Below are 17044 nucleotides of genomic sequence, written 5' to 3'. Positions count from 1 at the left end.
GCACTGTTGCTTATTTGATGAAGTAATCTCTAATACACATTGGTCTCCAGTATATTCTGTTAACCCTTCAGCCTATTGTCTGTTGTATTTCTTAAAGATGCTGTCAGAAAGTTGAAGAAATTATGTGTATTTCCGCTTTTCAATAAAATTAAAATAAATGGGATATTTCTGAATATATCCGAAAAATAAAAACTTTTCTTGAAGGGTAATGAAATACGCTTTCAAATTTTATTATTGAAAATTAATCTAAATTTTTGAAATATTAAAATTTTTAAATCAAACATAAACATTTTTTAGTCTAAACACTGAACTTAAAATTACTGATAATGAAAAAAAAAACACATTTACAGAGGTGTTCATTTTAATTTTTCTGTGTTTAACTTCTATTTTTGAATATAAAGCTTGGTGTTTTCTCTTTCCAACACCATTTAGTTCATATTCCTAACTGACGGTAAGGGAGAGACAACGATTTCTATGAGACGATATGAGCTGTTCTGAAAAGCAAACAAATTGACTATACGGGTAATAGCTGTTTGTTTTCAGAACCCAACAAATTAGCCTGACGTGTTAATGCTCTGTATTCAATAATCGATTTGTTTGCTTGTGCTTTTTCAATATAAAATTGTAACATTACCTATTGAATATTTTTACCCAAGTAAGTGAAATGTAATTGCACATCTCTTAGGGGTGCCATGCCTTTTTTCTGATTTTGGGAATTTTCAAAACATTTTTGAAACTTTTTGTGTAATAAACTAGAGTATTGCAAGCGTTAAAATCAAACAATATAATAGTATAAAATTTTGTGACACACATTTTAGCATTGAAAGGTCTTCTTATTCCTAAAATAACTTTATCTAAATACAATTTTTTCCCTGATTTTTCTTGATACTTAGGTATCTGCAAAGTGCATTAACTTTGGGGTGATTCTACATGATAGTACAAGTAAAAACAGAACTCGAAATCGAACATTTGAATATAGTTTTCAGGTAAACATGTTCAATTGTTTGTTTTGGAAAAATTATTCGAGTTTGGAAAGAATTATTTATCTTTTTTTCTTGTATGTACATTTGCTGCGCTTTACCCCCGGACCTTCTGTATAATAAATTAATTTTATTTGTTGCATGAAATTTGATTTTATTGCTTGTAAAATTTGTATTTTATTTTGCAATGCCATGCATGATATGTCGTAAAATGTTATTTTATATATTTAAGTTTTTATCTAACAGAACTGGGAGCATAGTGGAATCCCAGTCTGCCATATTACATGATATATTTCTACGACTATTACATTAAAGGTAAAAATAAGAACAATAAAAAAGAAAATAAATTAACAATAATACAGTGGTGCCTCACACAACGAACGCCTCGCACAGCGAATGCTGCACACAACGAACTTCCTTTTCGTTCATTTCACGATTCATACAACGAACTTCGCTTCACACAACGAAGTCGCCCGATCTTCTACGATCACTGCCGATTAATTGCATCCTCCCGCGCAGGCAGTCGTTAGACTCGTTAGTCACTGCGTAGTACGCAGGGGGGTATAACTCCGAGAAAAAAGTGGGTCAGAAAAAAAGACACGGTAATCTCTATGGGTAACTTGTGACGTATATTTTCCACAAACCAATACGAACTTCATGCATGTTTATAGGCCGCTGTCACGAACTTCATGCATGTTTATAGGCCGCTGTCATTGGCCGATTTTAGGCTAGCCAATGGGTTGGCTCCGAATGAGAATTATATTGTCTATGGTTACGCCTTTTTTATAGTTTCTATCCTAGTCGATGGTGAGTATGTGTAGTAGTGACGTATATTTTTCAGTTACAGACTTTTATCTATGGCAAACATTAGGACCCATGGGCTCAGTACTAAAAACCCGAAGATATTGATCTAGTGAGTGGTTCATTTATGGTAGTACGCTTAACTTACGCACGTATCGCAGCAATCGTTCTTCATTACGAATTAAATCGCATACGTATCACGGCAGTCGTCCTTTTAAGATAAACTCAACATTTTTTTTATATGATGGGTTCTAAAAAAAGCAGGAAGGTGATTTCTCTTTTGCGCACCATCGGCGGAAAATGGATGAAGATGTGCAAAATTCGATTATTTCTTAAAATTAAAAAATGTGTGTTTTTTTCATTATGTTTTTAGATGTATCTAAATAAAAATAATAACAAAAAATTTATCTTTTTTTTATGTCATCTTACCATATTTTATGCTACAGAACGAATTATTTTTTTTAACATGTATTGTTATGGGAAAACGCGTTTCACATAACGAACTTTTCGCATAACGAACTTGCTCCTGGAACGAATTAAGTTCGTTGTGTGAGGCACCACTGTACTAAAAATAATTTACATACATAATGTCATTTTTTAGAAATATTACCTGAAGGGCACTTGTATTAATACTTACTGGTGTAATGCGTGTTGTAATGATTCAGTTCTTCAACAGTAATTTAATTTATTGTTATTACATATGTTTGTTCTAGTTCTGGGTCGATCGTGAACCACCAATGATCGATCGGGTTCCTTTTTAAAAAAAGATTCAATATTTATATATACACGGTAGCCATGGTCTACCTACAGTACCTACTATGTCAAACAAACAAATTTTCGACACATGTTAGCAGGCGGCGCACCATTCTGTCATCTCCATGAAATTTTTTCCAAGTGTAAAAGGACCCGATCACTTAGCCAGTGGGTCACGATCGGCTCGGTTACATCGGTTCGTGTAAAATGATTCAACCCAGTTCTAGTTTTTTCCCGAATAGAAATTATCATAGACTTGTTAGTAAATAAATTTAAAAAAAAAATAGTATTTGAAAATAACTTTTTCAACAAATCTGGCTCCTAATGTTAGCAATAATTTCAGACCTCCGAAGACGACAACTGGATCACCGGCCGGTCAGAAGAGGAAGCCATGAAGAAGGCTTGCGCCAAGTACAATGTGGAAGCTTCTAGGATCCGTCTCCAACAAGACCATGATGTCCTGGACACCTGGTTCTCGTCAGGACTGTTCCCATTCTCCATATTCGGCTGGCCTGACCAAACGGACGAACTACAGGTACAGTGAAACCCTTTTATATAGTTCCCACATAAGAAGTTTTCATGCTTAACCTCTAGTGTGCCAAGTAATCCGTAGCAGATTACTAATTTTTGTACCCGTTAACCCTATGTATATTATTTTTACCCAGATTTGTTAGTAGCTCAGCAGTGAGCTTCCCTCTATTTTATGGTATTTTGAACCTTAAAATCGATCCTAGCAAATATATTTGTCCTTTCGTCACTTGCAAATATATTTATTTTATCTCTAAAAAGGCGTGTCTCAAAATTTCATGTCAAATGTCATAATTCCAATTTTTTTAAATCATATTTCTTTATTCATTTACAGGAAAGCCTCATATTATGTACTTACCTAACTCGAGAATATTTTCATTAGTCCTTATTGTAGTATACATATCTCACATTAGAGAGAAAAAACATTTCTCTGAATATAAGTAGCTATCCTGGGGAAACCACACAGGATAGATATACATACAATTTTTATAAATGTATAAACACATTATCTGGTAAGACAGTACAATTTACAAAAACATGTAAGTTATTACGAAAATAGTGTCAGCCTGCACACAAGCGATTTTTGGCATTTTAAGATTAATAGGGTTCAAAGTTTCAGTCCCTTTATGACGGGATTTAATCCCTCAATAGGAAACATGATGATGTAAATGTAGTAATAAAAAGAGATATGAATTACAACATTTTATTTATTTCTACAGCGTACAAAACCAGAGCAAACTAGAGATCTCTAAAATTTTCATAATTGAATTTAATCTCAGGGCGTGTGCGTCAGACCGAAGGTCTTGCGCATCGAACTTTTTAATAATAGGTAGCAATGATAAATGGTGTGACTAAAAAGTGATCAAGAATAAGTAACATAAGGAAACGTGTGTGTGACATAATATTCTAACCTGTTATAAAGAGTAGAGGGCGCCAAACATCACTTTACATGATGTTAAATTTAGTTGAGAAAAGCAACGACCAGCAAAACGATTATAACATGTTGCGTCATTCTTCCCCAAAAGATCGATGTCTCGAAATGTTCGTCCAATGTCGTTTGTAGCGTTCGCTGTGTCTCCTGAGATTGCGTCTCCTCCCGGCGGAAGCCGTATTGGTACTCGCCGTAGACCGGAGCCGGTCTAACTTCTTGCCAGAGATCAGTGTTTCCATACTGCAGAATAATCTTGAAAATGTAGCGGGCAATAAAGAACTGCTACACCTTGAAGACTGAATTATTTAAATGGCTCAATTTATCTTACATAAGGTTTTCTCGTGTTAAAGTGTTTCACTGTACATGACAATAAAAGCCAACAAACAATGCATATCGCAGTCAACAGAAAGTTTGTCCAATCAATGAAATTACATAGGACTGTTTGACTATTTTTAATTTATTTTTCAATTTTAATCTTAATACTTACATAATCGTGTGTCCAATGTAGGCCTTCTACCCCGGTACCTTGCTGGAAACTGGACATGATATCTTGTTCTTCTGGGTGGCACGCATGGTGTTCCTTGGTGAGAAGCTCATTGGAAAACTTCCCTTCAAGTAAGTCACTGTTCCTTACTCACCCCCCCTGTAAATGCCATTTTTTGCCATCCTTATTATGAAGTTTGATGACCAGCATTCCAAACTCTCCATGACATTTGCAGCACTGTTCATTTGCTACACTTATGTGTTCTTATAATGGGGTGTCCTCGTACTGGCATGTCCCACTAGGATGCTTTCTGTGTTGTGACAGCAATATTGTTGCTCTGCTCCAATCAGTTTATTTTCGGATTCTTTCAAGCACTCACGGTCACCCACTTCGTCTACCGTTCGTATTACCATTTCATCAGTCATAGCGTTGTCTCCATAGTCACCTCTTTCACATACCTCACCGCCCATAAATTTCGACGTGTTTCACACCTCTTGCTTTTAAGAAACAAATTACAGTGCGTATTTCACAATCTGCAGGATTTTCTATGGTCTGAACCATTTTAAAAACAAACACAATAACGTTATCTTGATCGAAAGTTTCAATAGATGCCTTTCAAATACTCTTTTTCGAATAACCTGACAATGTTTGAAAAATTTCTTTATAGACTAGTAATGATGGTAACTGTCTTTTTTGTTTTACTCAGAGAGGTGTACCTGCATCCGATGGTCCGTGATGCCCACGGAAGGAAGATGTCCAAGTCCCTTGGTAATGTGATAGATCCAATTGATGTCATCCGGGGTGTGACTCTGGAGACCCTCCATGAGCAGCTTATGGACTCTAACCTGGATCCTAAAGAAATAGAGAGGGCCAAGCAGGGACAGAAACAAGACTACCCCAATGGATTACCAGAATGTGGAACTGATGCTTTGAGGTATATTTCTCTCCTATCTTGAAGCTTATATGTATACATAGTATTGTCTCTGAATAGTAATAGACTTATAGGCCAATTTTTATTATGTATATTTAACATAATGTTGGAATAAATAAAAGCAATCTAGTTGAGCAGCATGCTAAATGCTTATTTATAGCAAATACATTTATTTTAATACATACATTGTTTGATGTTATACTTTTTTTAAATCGTGACTATATTAATAATTTCAGATTTGCACTTTGTGCAATGGCCCAAGGAAGGGATTTGAACATGGATATTCAGCGTGTTCAAGGATACAGATTCTTCTGCAATAAGTTATGGAATGCCACTAAGTTCGCCTTGATGTATTTGGGAGAAGGAGAAGTATTCGAGGTGAGGTTTTAAATCATTCATTTATTAGACAAGGAATCAAGAGGACTTTCCTCAGGGCTCCGTTCGGAGCCCTGTACTATTTTTTTTTTAATTATTTGAATCAATGACATTTCTTCATAAAAGTATTCATTTTATTTGTATCAAATACTGTTTCTCGCAGAAAATTATGATTCTCAACCCTCTTTAGAGATGACATCTAAGATGGAATTATGATTGTTAATTTTGTAGGTTTTCGAGCCAATAGTTCCCAACAGCTTATCACCAATGGACAAGTGGATGCTCTCGAGAATAGCTAATGCAGTGTCCTTGGCGGGCAACGGTTTCAAGACCTATGACTTCCCTGCTGCCACAACAGCTTGCTATAACCTGTGGCTGTATGAACTCTGTGACGTCTACTTGGTAAGAATAACTACAGTAAATGTAATATTCTCTAATACAGATATGTATAGATTTGTTCCAATTATAGATCAATCTCATGTCAATATATTTATATTTTCAGGAGTACTTAAAACCCGTGTTTGCCAGCGGGAATGAGAGTGAAATCAAAAACGCAAAGAGGACCCTGTTCACTGGTTTAGAGTTTGGTCTCCGACTCCTCAGCCCCTTCATGCCCTTCATCACCGAGGAGCTCTACCAGAGACTACCGAGGAAGAACAAATCCATCCCATCTATCTGCGTGGCTCCTTATCCTGAGGTTTGTGACATAATTTAATTTTATCACTTGAATAGTAATTTTATCACGAAAAATGTTTTTTTCATAAAACTTCACTTAGGACGGGTTGTTTCGGAGAATTTGAACAATTCATCAAATTTCAACATTCATTTTCGGGTTCTGTGAAAGTTCTATTCAAGTTCTGTTACTATATCATTGTAGGCTAGTTGCTTGACAAAACTGAAATAAAAACAGAACTTGAAAAAATCTTTCACAGAACTTGAAAATGAACGTTGAAATTTGATGAATTGTTCAAATTCTCCGAAACAACCCGTCCTTAGTTTACACTTCCCTCCCATTATTGACCCAGTGTTTCCTGCTGAGGAAAGTACAAGTTAAACATAAAATAACATTAGTTTCTCAATTTGGTTTGTAGTTATTTGACATCTTTTTTTTACCTTGGGAATGTAATATTTTTATTTATTAACACAGTTCACTTCCGGCTTTGGTCCGTTTATCCTTTTCAGCACGATATAGTGCTTAATATTATTTTTAGACACAATCCATAAAAGAGTTAACTTTTGATAAAGTACCACAATAGATTCGATCGTTAAACAACATTAAAAAGTTCAAAGTCTACAAATTCATTTCATCCATCTACTGGCCACATTAGGCAAACACAGTGAAGAGATGCAGCTTATCCAAGTTAACTTTTAATCCTTTTAACAGGAACAAGACTGCAGATGGCGCGCTGAACCCCTCGAGAAAGATGTTGAAATCGTACTTAAGATGGTGCACTCTATCAGATCCACCCGCTCCATCTACAACCTGGCCAACAAGCAGCGCACCGCCGCCTTCCTGGTGTGCTCCGGCGGGGAGCAACCACAGCTAAGTGCGCTGCTGGCGGCCCTCGCGCCGCTGGCCTATAGCGACCTGAGCAATGAGGACACCCCGCCCAAGGGGTGCGCCATATTAACCATTTCAGACAAGATTGAGGTGCATCTCGTGTTGCAAGTAAGAGTTTTTTTTTTTATTATCTAGTAACTTTGTGATAGAACGTCATTAATTCGTTTACTTCCAAATTAATAAAAAAAAAAAAATTATTTTTGAAATAACCTTAACCTCAAATTATGATATTTAATTAATGAAGATATTATTAACGAAAATTTAAAACCGGAAAATCCGAAAAAAATATGGTCGCATCTAGGACTTGAAACCAGGACCTTCGCCTTTCCGGGGCGTTGCTCTACCAACTGAGCTAATCTGACCCTATTTCTTTCAGTCATATTTAACTGTATCATACTTCGAATAGCAACTCTTGATGCATATTTTTATTGGTTGCTATCTTTATGTATGATCCAAAGATTCATCTCGAATCTAAGGCAGTGTTCAAGGTCCTCTCAGTTCACCTCACAATCCTAAACTACATATTTATACCACCCAAAAGTTGTTAGTCCGCTTATGAAATCCTTAACCCATGCGGGCACGGGTTCAAGATAGGCCTTAACCTGTACACCTCTCAACAAATTAGCTCAAACATCCACGCCACTAGATTTTGACATCTTCTATTTGACATTTAAAACACTTATCTTGTTCTGAATCCTTCTATTTTTTATTACAATAACATGAACATGTAAGCTACGAAACCACTCCAACTAAAATTATGGTCATAATTCATGATAGAGGCAAAATATAAAATTAAATAAGCAAAAGAGATATGTATTATACTTATCGACTAAATGGCATGAGTTCGCCTCCCAGCTGCCGACAATTGGGAAATTTGGGAATATTGTTTTTATTTCAACATATTTCAACAAGACGTCAATGGAATAAAGAATAATCCACATTTTAAATCCGTATTGAGAACCGTTTGACCTTTGCGTTTCGAAAAATATTGATTTGAATCTTGGGTGCCGCTCAATCATAAACGTATGCGTCAGCCGCGCTAGGGACTTGACTTCCAAATGTACACTTCGGATGAGGTGTTTCAAACTCTATTACATTTGATGACCACCAAATAAACGATTGGGGTAATTTTAATTTTTTTAGATTTGACAAACATAACTATATGATCATTATACAATTTAATCCAATACTGAAGCAGACTGAGAATCAGCTTTTAATTGTGACTGTTCAAATTTCAAAAGAACCTAATCGTACTTATGCCACTTGAATCAAAATATATTGCGCACGAAGCTGAGTTTCATTAAAAAATTACGAATTTCATGGTCATGTTTTGTTACACATTTTGATTAAAAAAAAAATTATGTTCTATATTTTAAAAATTCGTTTGGTTCTATATTTTGGCCTCAAATCTAAATTTAAGTTTTGTTTGAAAAGTTCTTCTTTTTGAAATAAATCTGTGGTTTATTATTTAACATTTTTGTTAGTATTAAATCAGTGCTTAAGAAATGTGCCTCTGATGTGTAAATGTTGCATACATTGAACAATTATTCTAAACATAGATAAGGAATATTGTTAGAAGCAGCGTCTAGATTAGAACAGGCCATAAAACAGTGTGAAACAAATAAATTTTGATTATTTTCATAATAAAACTGAATCAATTATAGAAAGATTGATACGTGTTATATTATTGAAATACACAATATGTACAAAGATGTCAGACAAAGAAACAAACTAAATACAGTGCCAACATTTCTTAGGTCGAGTTGTTTCAAACTAGAAAATATTTACTTGTTCGATGCCATCATCAATTTAATTTGACGTTTAGCACCATGTACGGCACCTTTGAGGGGATTTTTCTCAAAGGCGACGCTATACAAATTATCCAATTATGTATTATTATTTTGAATTTTTTAAATTTTATCACTGATTCCCGCCCTTTTTCAGCTTTAGATCAAATTGTGATAAATGTGTAAAATTCAAGGATAATAGCATGACTGTTATGCTTGTCACCTGATCACAATTTGATGAAAAGCTGAAACCTGCCAGGACAGGGTTCAACAGGGAAGCTACCACAACCTAATACCTCCATAGTGTGCCGATGGTAAAAATCCCACAGATTCAGTCAAAGATGGATACGCCGGCATCAACGGTTTCAAATTTTTCATATCCAATGGGTTCTTTTGGCGCTTGAGAAGTTTTATTTATTTTCTCTTTTATATGGCCACTGGGCTTCTACATTAAAAATTGTATACAATTTTTTACACAAGGATTAGCAATAAACAAAGGTAAAAACAAATAAATTTTTGGTTTTTCTTATATTCATTAGTATTATTATCAAATTTGCAAAAAACAGTTCATTACTAAACAAGTTCTGCTGGCAGAGGGCGAAACAGCTGTCACATATAACAATAATTAAACAGCAGAACTTGTTTAGTAATAAACTGTTTTTTGTAAATTTAATAATACATAAAACATACTATTGAATATATAAAAGAAAAACCAAAAATTAAAATTGTGTTGTACAAATTACACCTAATAAATTTAATTTAAGTATATCATCATTATTAATATCAAAAATTTTCAGAAATAACATGGAAAAATTGTTTGGGTACGTTTTAAACATCGAATTTGTTGTGTTAAAAATTTCAATATCATTTGCTTATTCAATTATTGAAGACAATATTAGCGATTTCTAAACGAAAATCTGAAACAGAAAAATCAGAAAAGGATTCGGTCACATCTAGGACTCGAACCCAGGACCCTTGTCTTTCCGGGACACAAAAATGTGCGGTGAAAAAATGAAGACAATGTTGGTAGTTCTTATTCGAAGTATGATACAGTTAAAAGTGACCGAGGGGGATAGGGTCCCATTAGCTCAGTTGGTAGAGCGGTGTCCCGGAAAGACAAGGGTCCTGGGTTCGAGTCCTAGATGTGACCGTATCCTTTTCTGATTTTTCTGTTTCAGATTTTCGTTTAGAAATCGCTAATATTGTCTTCAATAATTAAATATTACAATTTGAGGTTTTACTCAATAAAGTTATTCCGAAAAATAAAAAAATTTGTTTATTCGTTTGCCAAACTATGTAGGCGAGGAATTGACGAGTTTGCTTCATAATATGTTTGAGAATGGCGACATTGAAATAGGTCAATTTATTTAGTCATCATTCAACCTTCCTCTTATCCTAGTCAGGTCGGGCCTCCATCGCTCACAAGGCCTCCTGTCCTGCGCTACTAGTGTCCTCCGTCCAATCCCGCTCTTCAAATACTAATCTATTGTAATATTCCAGGGCCTCATCGATCCGGCCAAAGAAATCGCCAAGATGGAGAAGTCCTGCGAGCAGTTGAACCAGACCATCTCCAAGCTGGATCAGCTAATGAAGGTGGCGGACTACGCCGTTAAGGTCCCCCAGGAGGTGCAGACCAGCAACTTGGAGAAGATGAACCAATCCAAGGGAGAGCTGGAGAGGCTGGCCTCAGCTATAGAATCCCTCAAACTGATGTAAAATAATTTTAAAAATATGTGATGATAGTACATATGTATTACTTTTTTTTTATTACTCTTGTTCACACAGTTCACTTGGCACTTTTTCCACTTATTTATTGTTTGAGGTTGCATATTGATTAGTGATCAATAAAGTTTTATATAAAATATGTTCTGATTCATTATTTGTTTTATATTATTGCCACTTGGTAACATTTTTGCCCAAATTAGGAAAATGTGAGATAAGATGTAAGGAGATAAACATAACTAGAAAAAGGTAAATTTTATTTATCCCTTCAACGCAAAAGGGTCATATTCGATCCCGAGGAGGATAAAACAATTTGTGGTTCTTTTAGGGTAGAGCAAACTGAATAGTTTAAGCATTTTTAGCGATTTAATCAAATATTTATTTTGAATTTTAAATCTATTTATTGATCTAAAAGTCATAAGCAAAAGCTTTTCCCGTTGAATGTAAAGCACTTCCACGGTAGGTAGGTATACTTCATCTTGGATAATGGTGTGGAACGAGAAAAACTGATGTATTTTTATCAAATTATCTGCTTTAAAATAATAGTGCGGATTTGTAAGAAAATTAAAATAAATAGGCACAATTCTGTGTATGATACAAACTAAAATACTTGCAGAATAATAACATTAATAAATTTCATTCTCTTTTTAAATATGGAGTTCTACGAATTAAACACTTACAGCCTTACTTACTAAAGCAACTTGATGTAAATATTACGAGGCGTGTAAGGTCAGAAAAGTGAAAACTTATTACCATGGTGTTTGATTGGTTAAAACTGTCTTAAACAGGGCTAGAGGCTGGCTTCACCACACCAACATTGAACATGCGTGTGAGAACAATAAATAAGATCGGGAGAGACTGGTTGAGGGAGACCTTTTGACCTCTCCAGCGGGACTCTCTCGACCCATCGCCTTGTGCCGCAGTGGGAGAGATTGATTCATTCGTCCGTCACTCCTAGATTCCTACCCACCCTTCATACCTTTTTCCTTCCCAGAACTTTCCCTAAAAAAACCTCCACACAGCATCCCCAAAGATAATGTCATCTTTGGGGATGCTGTGTGGAGGGTTTTTTGGGCCCTGAGGAAATGTTTTTTTCTTCGTGGCCTCCTGTGTGAAGCTAACGTAAAAAAAATAAAAGCAAGTGTTTATAGAACACAATTTCCAAGGGAAAAAAAGAAACTTATTATGGTGTCTTTTATGTGATTACCATACCAGAATCTAATATGGCACCCTGATTGTTGAGTGTTGTACCTCCGAAGGAACTAGTGGAAGGCAGAGTCCTAAATACTAATAAGAAACTTTTAAAGCTTAAAAATTTAGAAGTTGATGAATTTAATTGAAATTCATTATCAACATCATGAAGATATTTTTAAAAAAAAAACAAGTTTGAGATTCATATCTCTGTTCCGAAATATGTAAAAATGATCTTTTTTTATAATTTTAAATAAAATGCATTGGTAATAAGTTGTCATTGAACATATAACTTAACTTGGAATAGCTTATTAGATAATTGGTTTGCGCTTACACTTCTTCATACAGATGGAGCTACTTATATAATATCTTCACAACTTATATTTAAACAATTTGTTGTGTAGGCCCAGAGGCTGCAGCCTCGGTAGCCTGCCCACGGACCTGTTGGAGGGTAAGGAAAGCCCACTTGGGTAATCAGATCTGCAAGAAATGTTTCTAATATGCCACCACGATAGTGACTCCGAAGGGTAAGGAAAACCCACTTGGGTATTTAGATCTGCAAGCAATGTTTGTAATATGCCACCCCGATTGTGGAATTTTGTGACTCTGAAGGGTAAATATAACCCACTTGGATTTTTAGATCTGCAAGCAATATTTTGGTTTCAAATCATCGTGTACTCATTATCGGCTACTAACTTGCTTGTAAATGTAACTATGATCTACCTACGTTAAATAATCCAACTTTTGTAATTATTAGAAACATCAGAATGTTTTTTGTCATGACAAAATAAATTACGTACTTAAATAAAAAAATATTAAAAACTACATTTCGTTTGTTCTAAACCCGTGTCTTTGCACCCAGAACATGGTATTATATAATACAGAGGCGCCGCACAGTGGGCTGAAAATCGCCTTTCATAGACATAGAGACTTGAATTTTCAAGGGTATTTTTTTGGCTAGAAATGGATTCTGCTGATCATTAATATGCTATAAAATTTCGTACGAAGCAATTGCGTGTAAAAATGAAGGAGTTATCATTTTTTAAAGAAAAAATTGTATGGCACTGACATTAAAAATGAGGCTATCTCTGGAATCATAAGGTTGGCCATTCTATCCTTACACACAGATATACTACTATTTATTTGTATTTTTTTTGACATACTTCGTATTGTGGCGCAACTTGCGATTTTTTTTTTTAAATCCTCAAAGTTGAAAAAAACACTTTTTAATGTTGATGATTCATTTTAATGCTGTGCGTCGCCGGAGCTAAGCTAGGGGGGGTGGCAGCATAAAATTGTTATAGAGCTTACAGAGAAGGTACAAGGAAGTATAGGTACATAAACTAGAAATATTTACATAACAGCTGACGTGTTGCTCAGTATTATGAACAAGGCCGTCGTAAGCTGTGTGGGTGGCCATGATCATGCTTTGTGAGCCCCTTTTGAAAGCATATGAAAATATTCTTTTGCATTTGGAAAGGTCAAATAAAAATTAATGGCTTATAATTTTTTATTTGTAGATTACCTACATAGATATAAAAAAGAATTGCGAATACCACACATTAGTTTAAATTCATCAATAACTATGGAACTATAGCATCCCCAACTAAAGTAAATGACGGGAACTGGACGATGACTGGAAAATTAGTTAAAACACTCTTAAAGACACTGAAAGCTTTTCCTGATGCCATAGTTCCATGGGCTCTAAACTAATGTGTGGTATTCGCAATTCTTTTTTATATCTATGTAGGTAATCTACACATTTAAAAAATATATAATAATATTTTTGGTGTGGGTGAAGGGAGTGGTATATTAATGATTGCATTCACAATTTATCCCCAAACAAATCCCCCATCCCTGCCGAAGCACATGATATAATGTGTATATATTTAAATACCTACACGGTGGCAATACACTCGTATATGTGTATGTCAATCAAGAAAAGAAGAAATATCATTTAGACAGGAGAATCGAGACTTTTCCTGGCCATTCTATACTTCCCCACCCCGATTACCATTTCTATGCATTCCGAGTCATATCCCCTGCCCTTGCGGCTTTATATTCCGCCCAGGAATGTGCGGAATTCCTGAACGGAGTCCCCTCCCCCCCGCTCAGAGGTGGCGCCTTATTACATTCCTCACATCGCATCGGAACATTCTGCCGTCTCCATTAATGGTTAACCATTGTGGTGTCGGCAATTTTATTGGTAACCCTTGATTTTAATTCACGCTTTAATTCAGACATGTTATTTATTCACGTGCCATCACGGCTTGACCTCTACAACTCTAAAGGGTACCAGAGAGGATAGTTGACAGATCAACAGATATAATTTCATTCAGCCTCACAAAATCTCCCAAAGTGGGGATGCCATACAATATAATCCCACTTTAGCAGTCACGATTCTTGTGAAATTTAATATTTAAAAAATCTTAAATTTCCGTTTTCCATTTTTTTATAACTTCAATTATTGAATTTATAAACCTGGTAAAAATAATTGTTTGAATGAAGTTTAGTAGGTTTCACTTACTTACTAAATAAAGAATAACACAAGAAGTGCATTGTGGGCGTGTTTTGTGATCCCAAATATTTGCCTAATCGGGGCTTAAATTTCCAATATTAAACTGTATTTACGAAGACGTGATTTGAGATTTTCACGGCCAATAGTGATTTATTTTTGGGGTACTATGCCGTGTTGCGCTACCTCCTTTTTTTATGACGAAATATTCAACAATCTTAATAATCTTAATAAACATATCTTTTCTAAACAATACTCCTCTAAATTCATAAATACAAAACATAATAAATAACAATTACACATATATCAGAAAAACTGGATCTCATGGTCAAAAACATATCCAACAAACAACTACAAAGAACATTTGGGCAAAAAAGCTTCCAATCTTCCTAGCTTTCTAAAGTACCAAACTCTACAGCAAAATCCCACTCTCATTCAAAACTCACGACAACATTTATTAGAACATTTAAATCTCAAATAAAAAGTTAGATACAAAACATAGGGAGATCATAAATTAATTATACTGAAACCACTCAATTGAACTGAAAACGCCATATTTAAAATTATTTCAGGAAAAAACTAGATTGTATATTTATAATTACTTCATATTATTATTCATACTTCAAAATTTAAATAGTATGTAAATGAAATCCTCAGCTCGGGAGATCATTATCTCTATTTGTTACAAAAAGAGATAATGATCTCAAAATAAACATTTATTATTATTATGTGCTAGTGTGTAGGTATAACAGTTATAACAAGTATAAAGTAGTAGTAGTAAACACAGCATAACACCACACATACAACTACAATACAGATTAGGCAAATACTAATACTTGGATATTGTTTTATTTTAAATAATTACACCTAAAGTAAAGTATAGCTTTAGAAGAAAACGTATAGGTACGTATATACATACCGTAATTATTCATGCATATTACAAACCGAAGAAAGATGAATTTAATTATTAGCAAATAGGATTGAAATTTTGAGTTATTACTTAATACTATTTTCAATAATTCAAGTTATAAAAATAAATATATGTTATTATATATTTTTATTATTATCAAGTTCTGATGTGTAATTATTATCACGCGTGATAGCTGTTTCGCCTTCTCAAGGCATTATCAAATTGTGGTGAGGCCACTTCAGGATGCCTTATCACTTTGGAGCCGAAATCGGAAGACCTACTGAAATTTCGGTAGATCTACCAATTTTGGCAAAAAATCTACCGATCTACCGATACTCGTGGAAAATCTACCGAAATTTGTGAAAATCAACCGAAATATTCTGAAAATTTACCAATTTTATACAATTGACATCCAACTTGGCAAGTTTTGTGGATTATTTAAAACATTTATTTCAACAATACTCCTAAACACATCATGTAAACCTACAATTAGCTGTAATTTTCTGTTTTTGTTTCTTGTGTTTGTATGACTTGTTGCATAGCTTTTATCAAATGTAATTTTATTCTAATTTTTTATGTTTCAAAGTATCTGTCAAATTAAAATTATACTACCAACCATGTAAAAGCCCTCTGGGCGTTAAATAAATAAATAAAAATGAACCGAAGTTGTTTTTAATTCTAGGATCAAACTTTTAGAAATCATTGGAATTTAACACCCCCCTCCCGCACCTTTTAAAAAATATTAGGAACTATTCTTTCCCGTTACATCCGTCAAAATTAAATACCCTGCCCCTAATAATTGGGGGTAATACTTATCCAACGCGTTTACGTGGCAAACAGCCCGCGCAATTATTTCTGTAAAGGTTTTTTTGTCAGAGCGGAACTAGGAACCCTATCACACGTTTAATCACAAAGTAGGCCAGTGGAATCGTTGGCATAGGAACATCGACCGAATAATATCGATGCCTACGAATATATATTTTCGCCAAAATGCATAATTAACAGTAATTATTTGAGTAATCTGAGAGTATGTTGCCTGTTGTATGTTGATGATGCGGTGCTGTTTGAACATAATGGAAGATCTACAGTCTAGGATGGACGAAGTATGTATGAATAATGAGTTAATGATGAATGTAAGTAAGTCTAAAGTCAAGGTGTTTGAAAGAGAGAGTACGAAAACAGTGTGCAATATAATTGTGAATGAGGAATACTTGGAGGAAGTGGATGAGTTTGTGTATTTCGGGAGTATGATTACGAGAGATGGGAAGGCTGACAGAGATATTGAAAGAAGAGTAAATGCAGGTAACTCCATTAATGGAGGACTGAACGCAGTTGGCGCTAACAGAAAATGTCCAAAGAAGCGAAGCTAGCAGTCCACAATGGAGTGCTGGTACCTACCCTGATGTACGTAAGTGAGGGATGGAACTGGCAGAGAAAGGATGAAAGTAGACTGAATGCTGTAGAAATGAGATCCCTGAGGCGTATGTGTGGTAAAACCATGTATGATCGTGTGAGAAATGTGGAGATCCGCAAAGATAGCAAGTGTAATGAGTAAGATCAAGAAAGGGACGCTTA

At 34.9% G+C, this 17044-nt stretch overlaps 1 protein-coding gene across 3 annotated transcripts in view; it reads left to right on the top strand.

Moving 5' to 3' along the window:
• Positions 1–10967, top strand: part of ValRS (Valyl-tRNA synthetase) — a 38045-nt gene extending 27078 nt beyond the window's left edge. For all 3 annotated transcript variants that reach the window (XM_089636632.1, XM_089636630.1, XM_089636633.1), the window contains 8 exons: positions 2878–3069; positions 4502–4608; positions 5184–5411; positions 5645–5786; positions 6015–6185; positions 6286–6480; positions 7168–7452; positions 10632–10967. In XM_089636632.1, the coding sequence (XP_089492758.1) occupies positions 2878–3069; positions 4502–4608; positions 5184–5411; positions 5645–5786; positions 6015–6185; positions 6286–6480; positions 7168–7452; positions 10632–10847 (1536 nt within the window). In that variant the 3' untranslated portion in view covers positions 10848–10967. The remainder of the gene's footprint in view (positions 1–2877; positions 3070–4501; positions 4609–5183; positions 5412–5644; positions 5787–6014; positions 6186–6285; positions 6481–7167; positions 7453–10631) is intronic.
• Positions 10968–17044: the final 6077 nt, after the last annotated feature.

This window comes from Hesperophylax consimilis, chromosome 10 (genome assembly GCF_061612785.1).
Source record: "Hesperophylax consimilis isolate HC1 chromosome 10, BYU_Hcon_1.0, whole genome shotgun sequence".
Taxonomy (NCBI): Eukaryota; Metazoa; Arthropoda; class Insecta; order Trichoptera; family Limnephilidae; genus Hesperophylax; species Hesperophylax consimilis.
The sequence above is the reverse complement of the archived record's forward strand: the minus strand, read 5'-3'. Positions and strand labels throughout refer to the sequence as shown.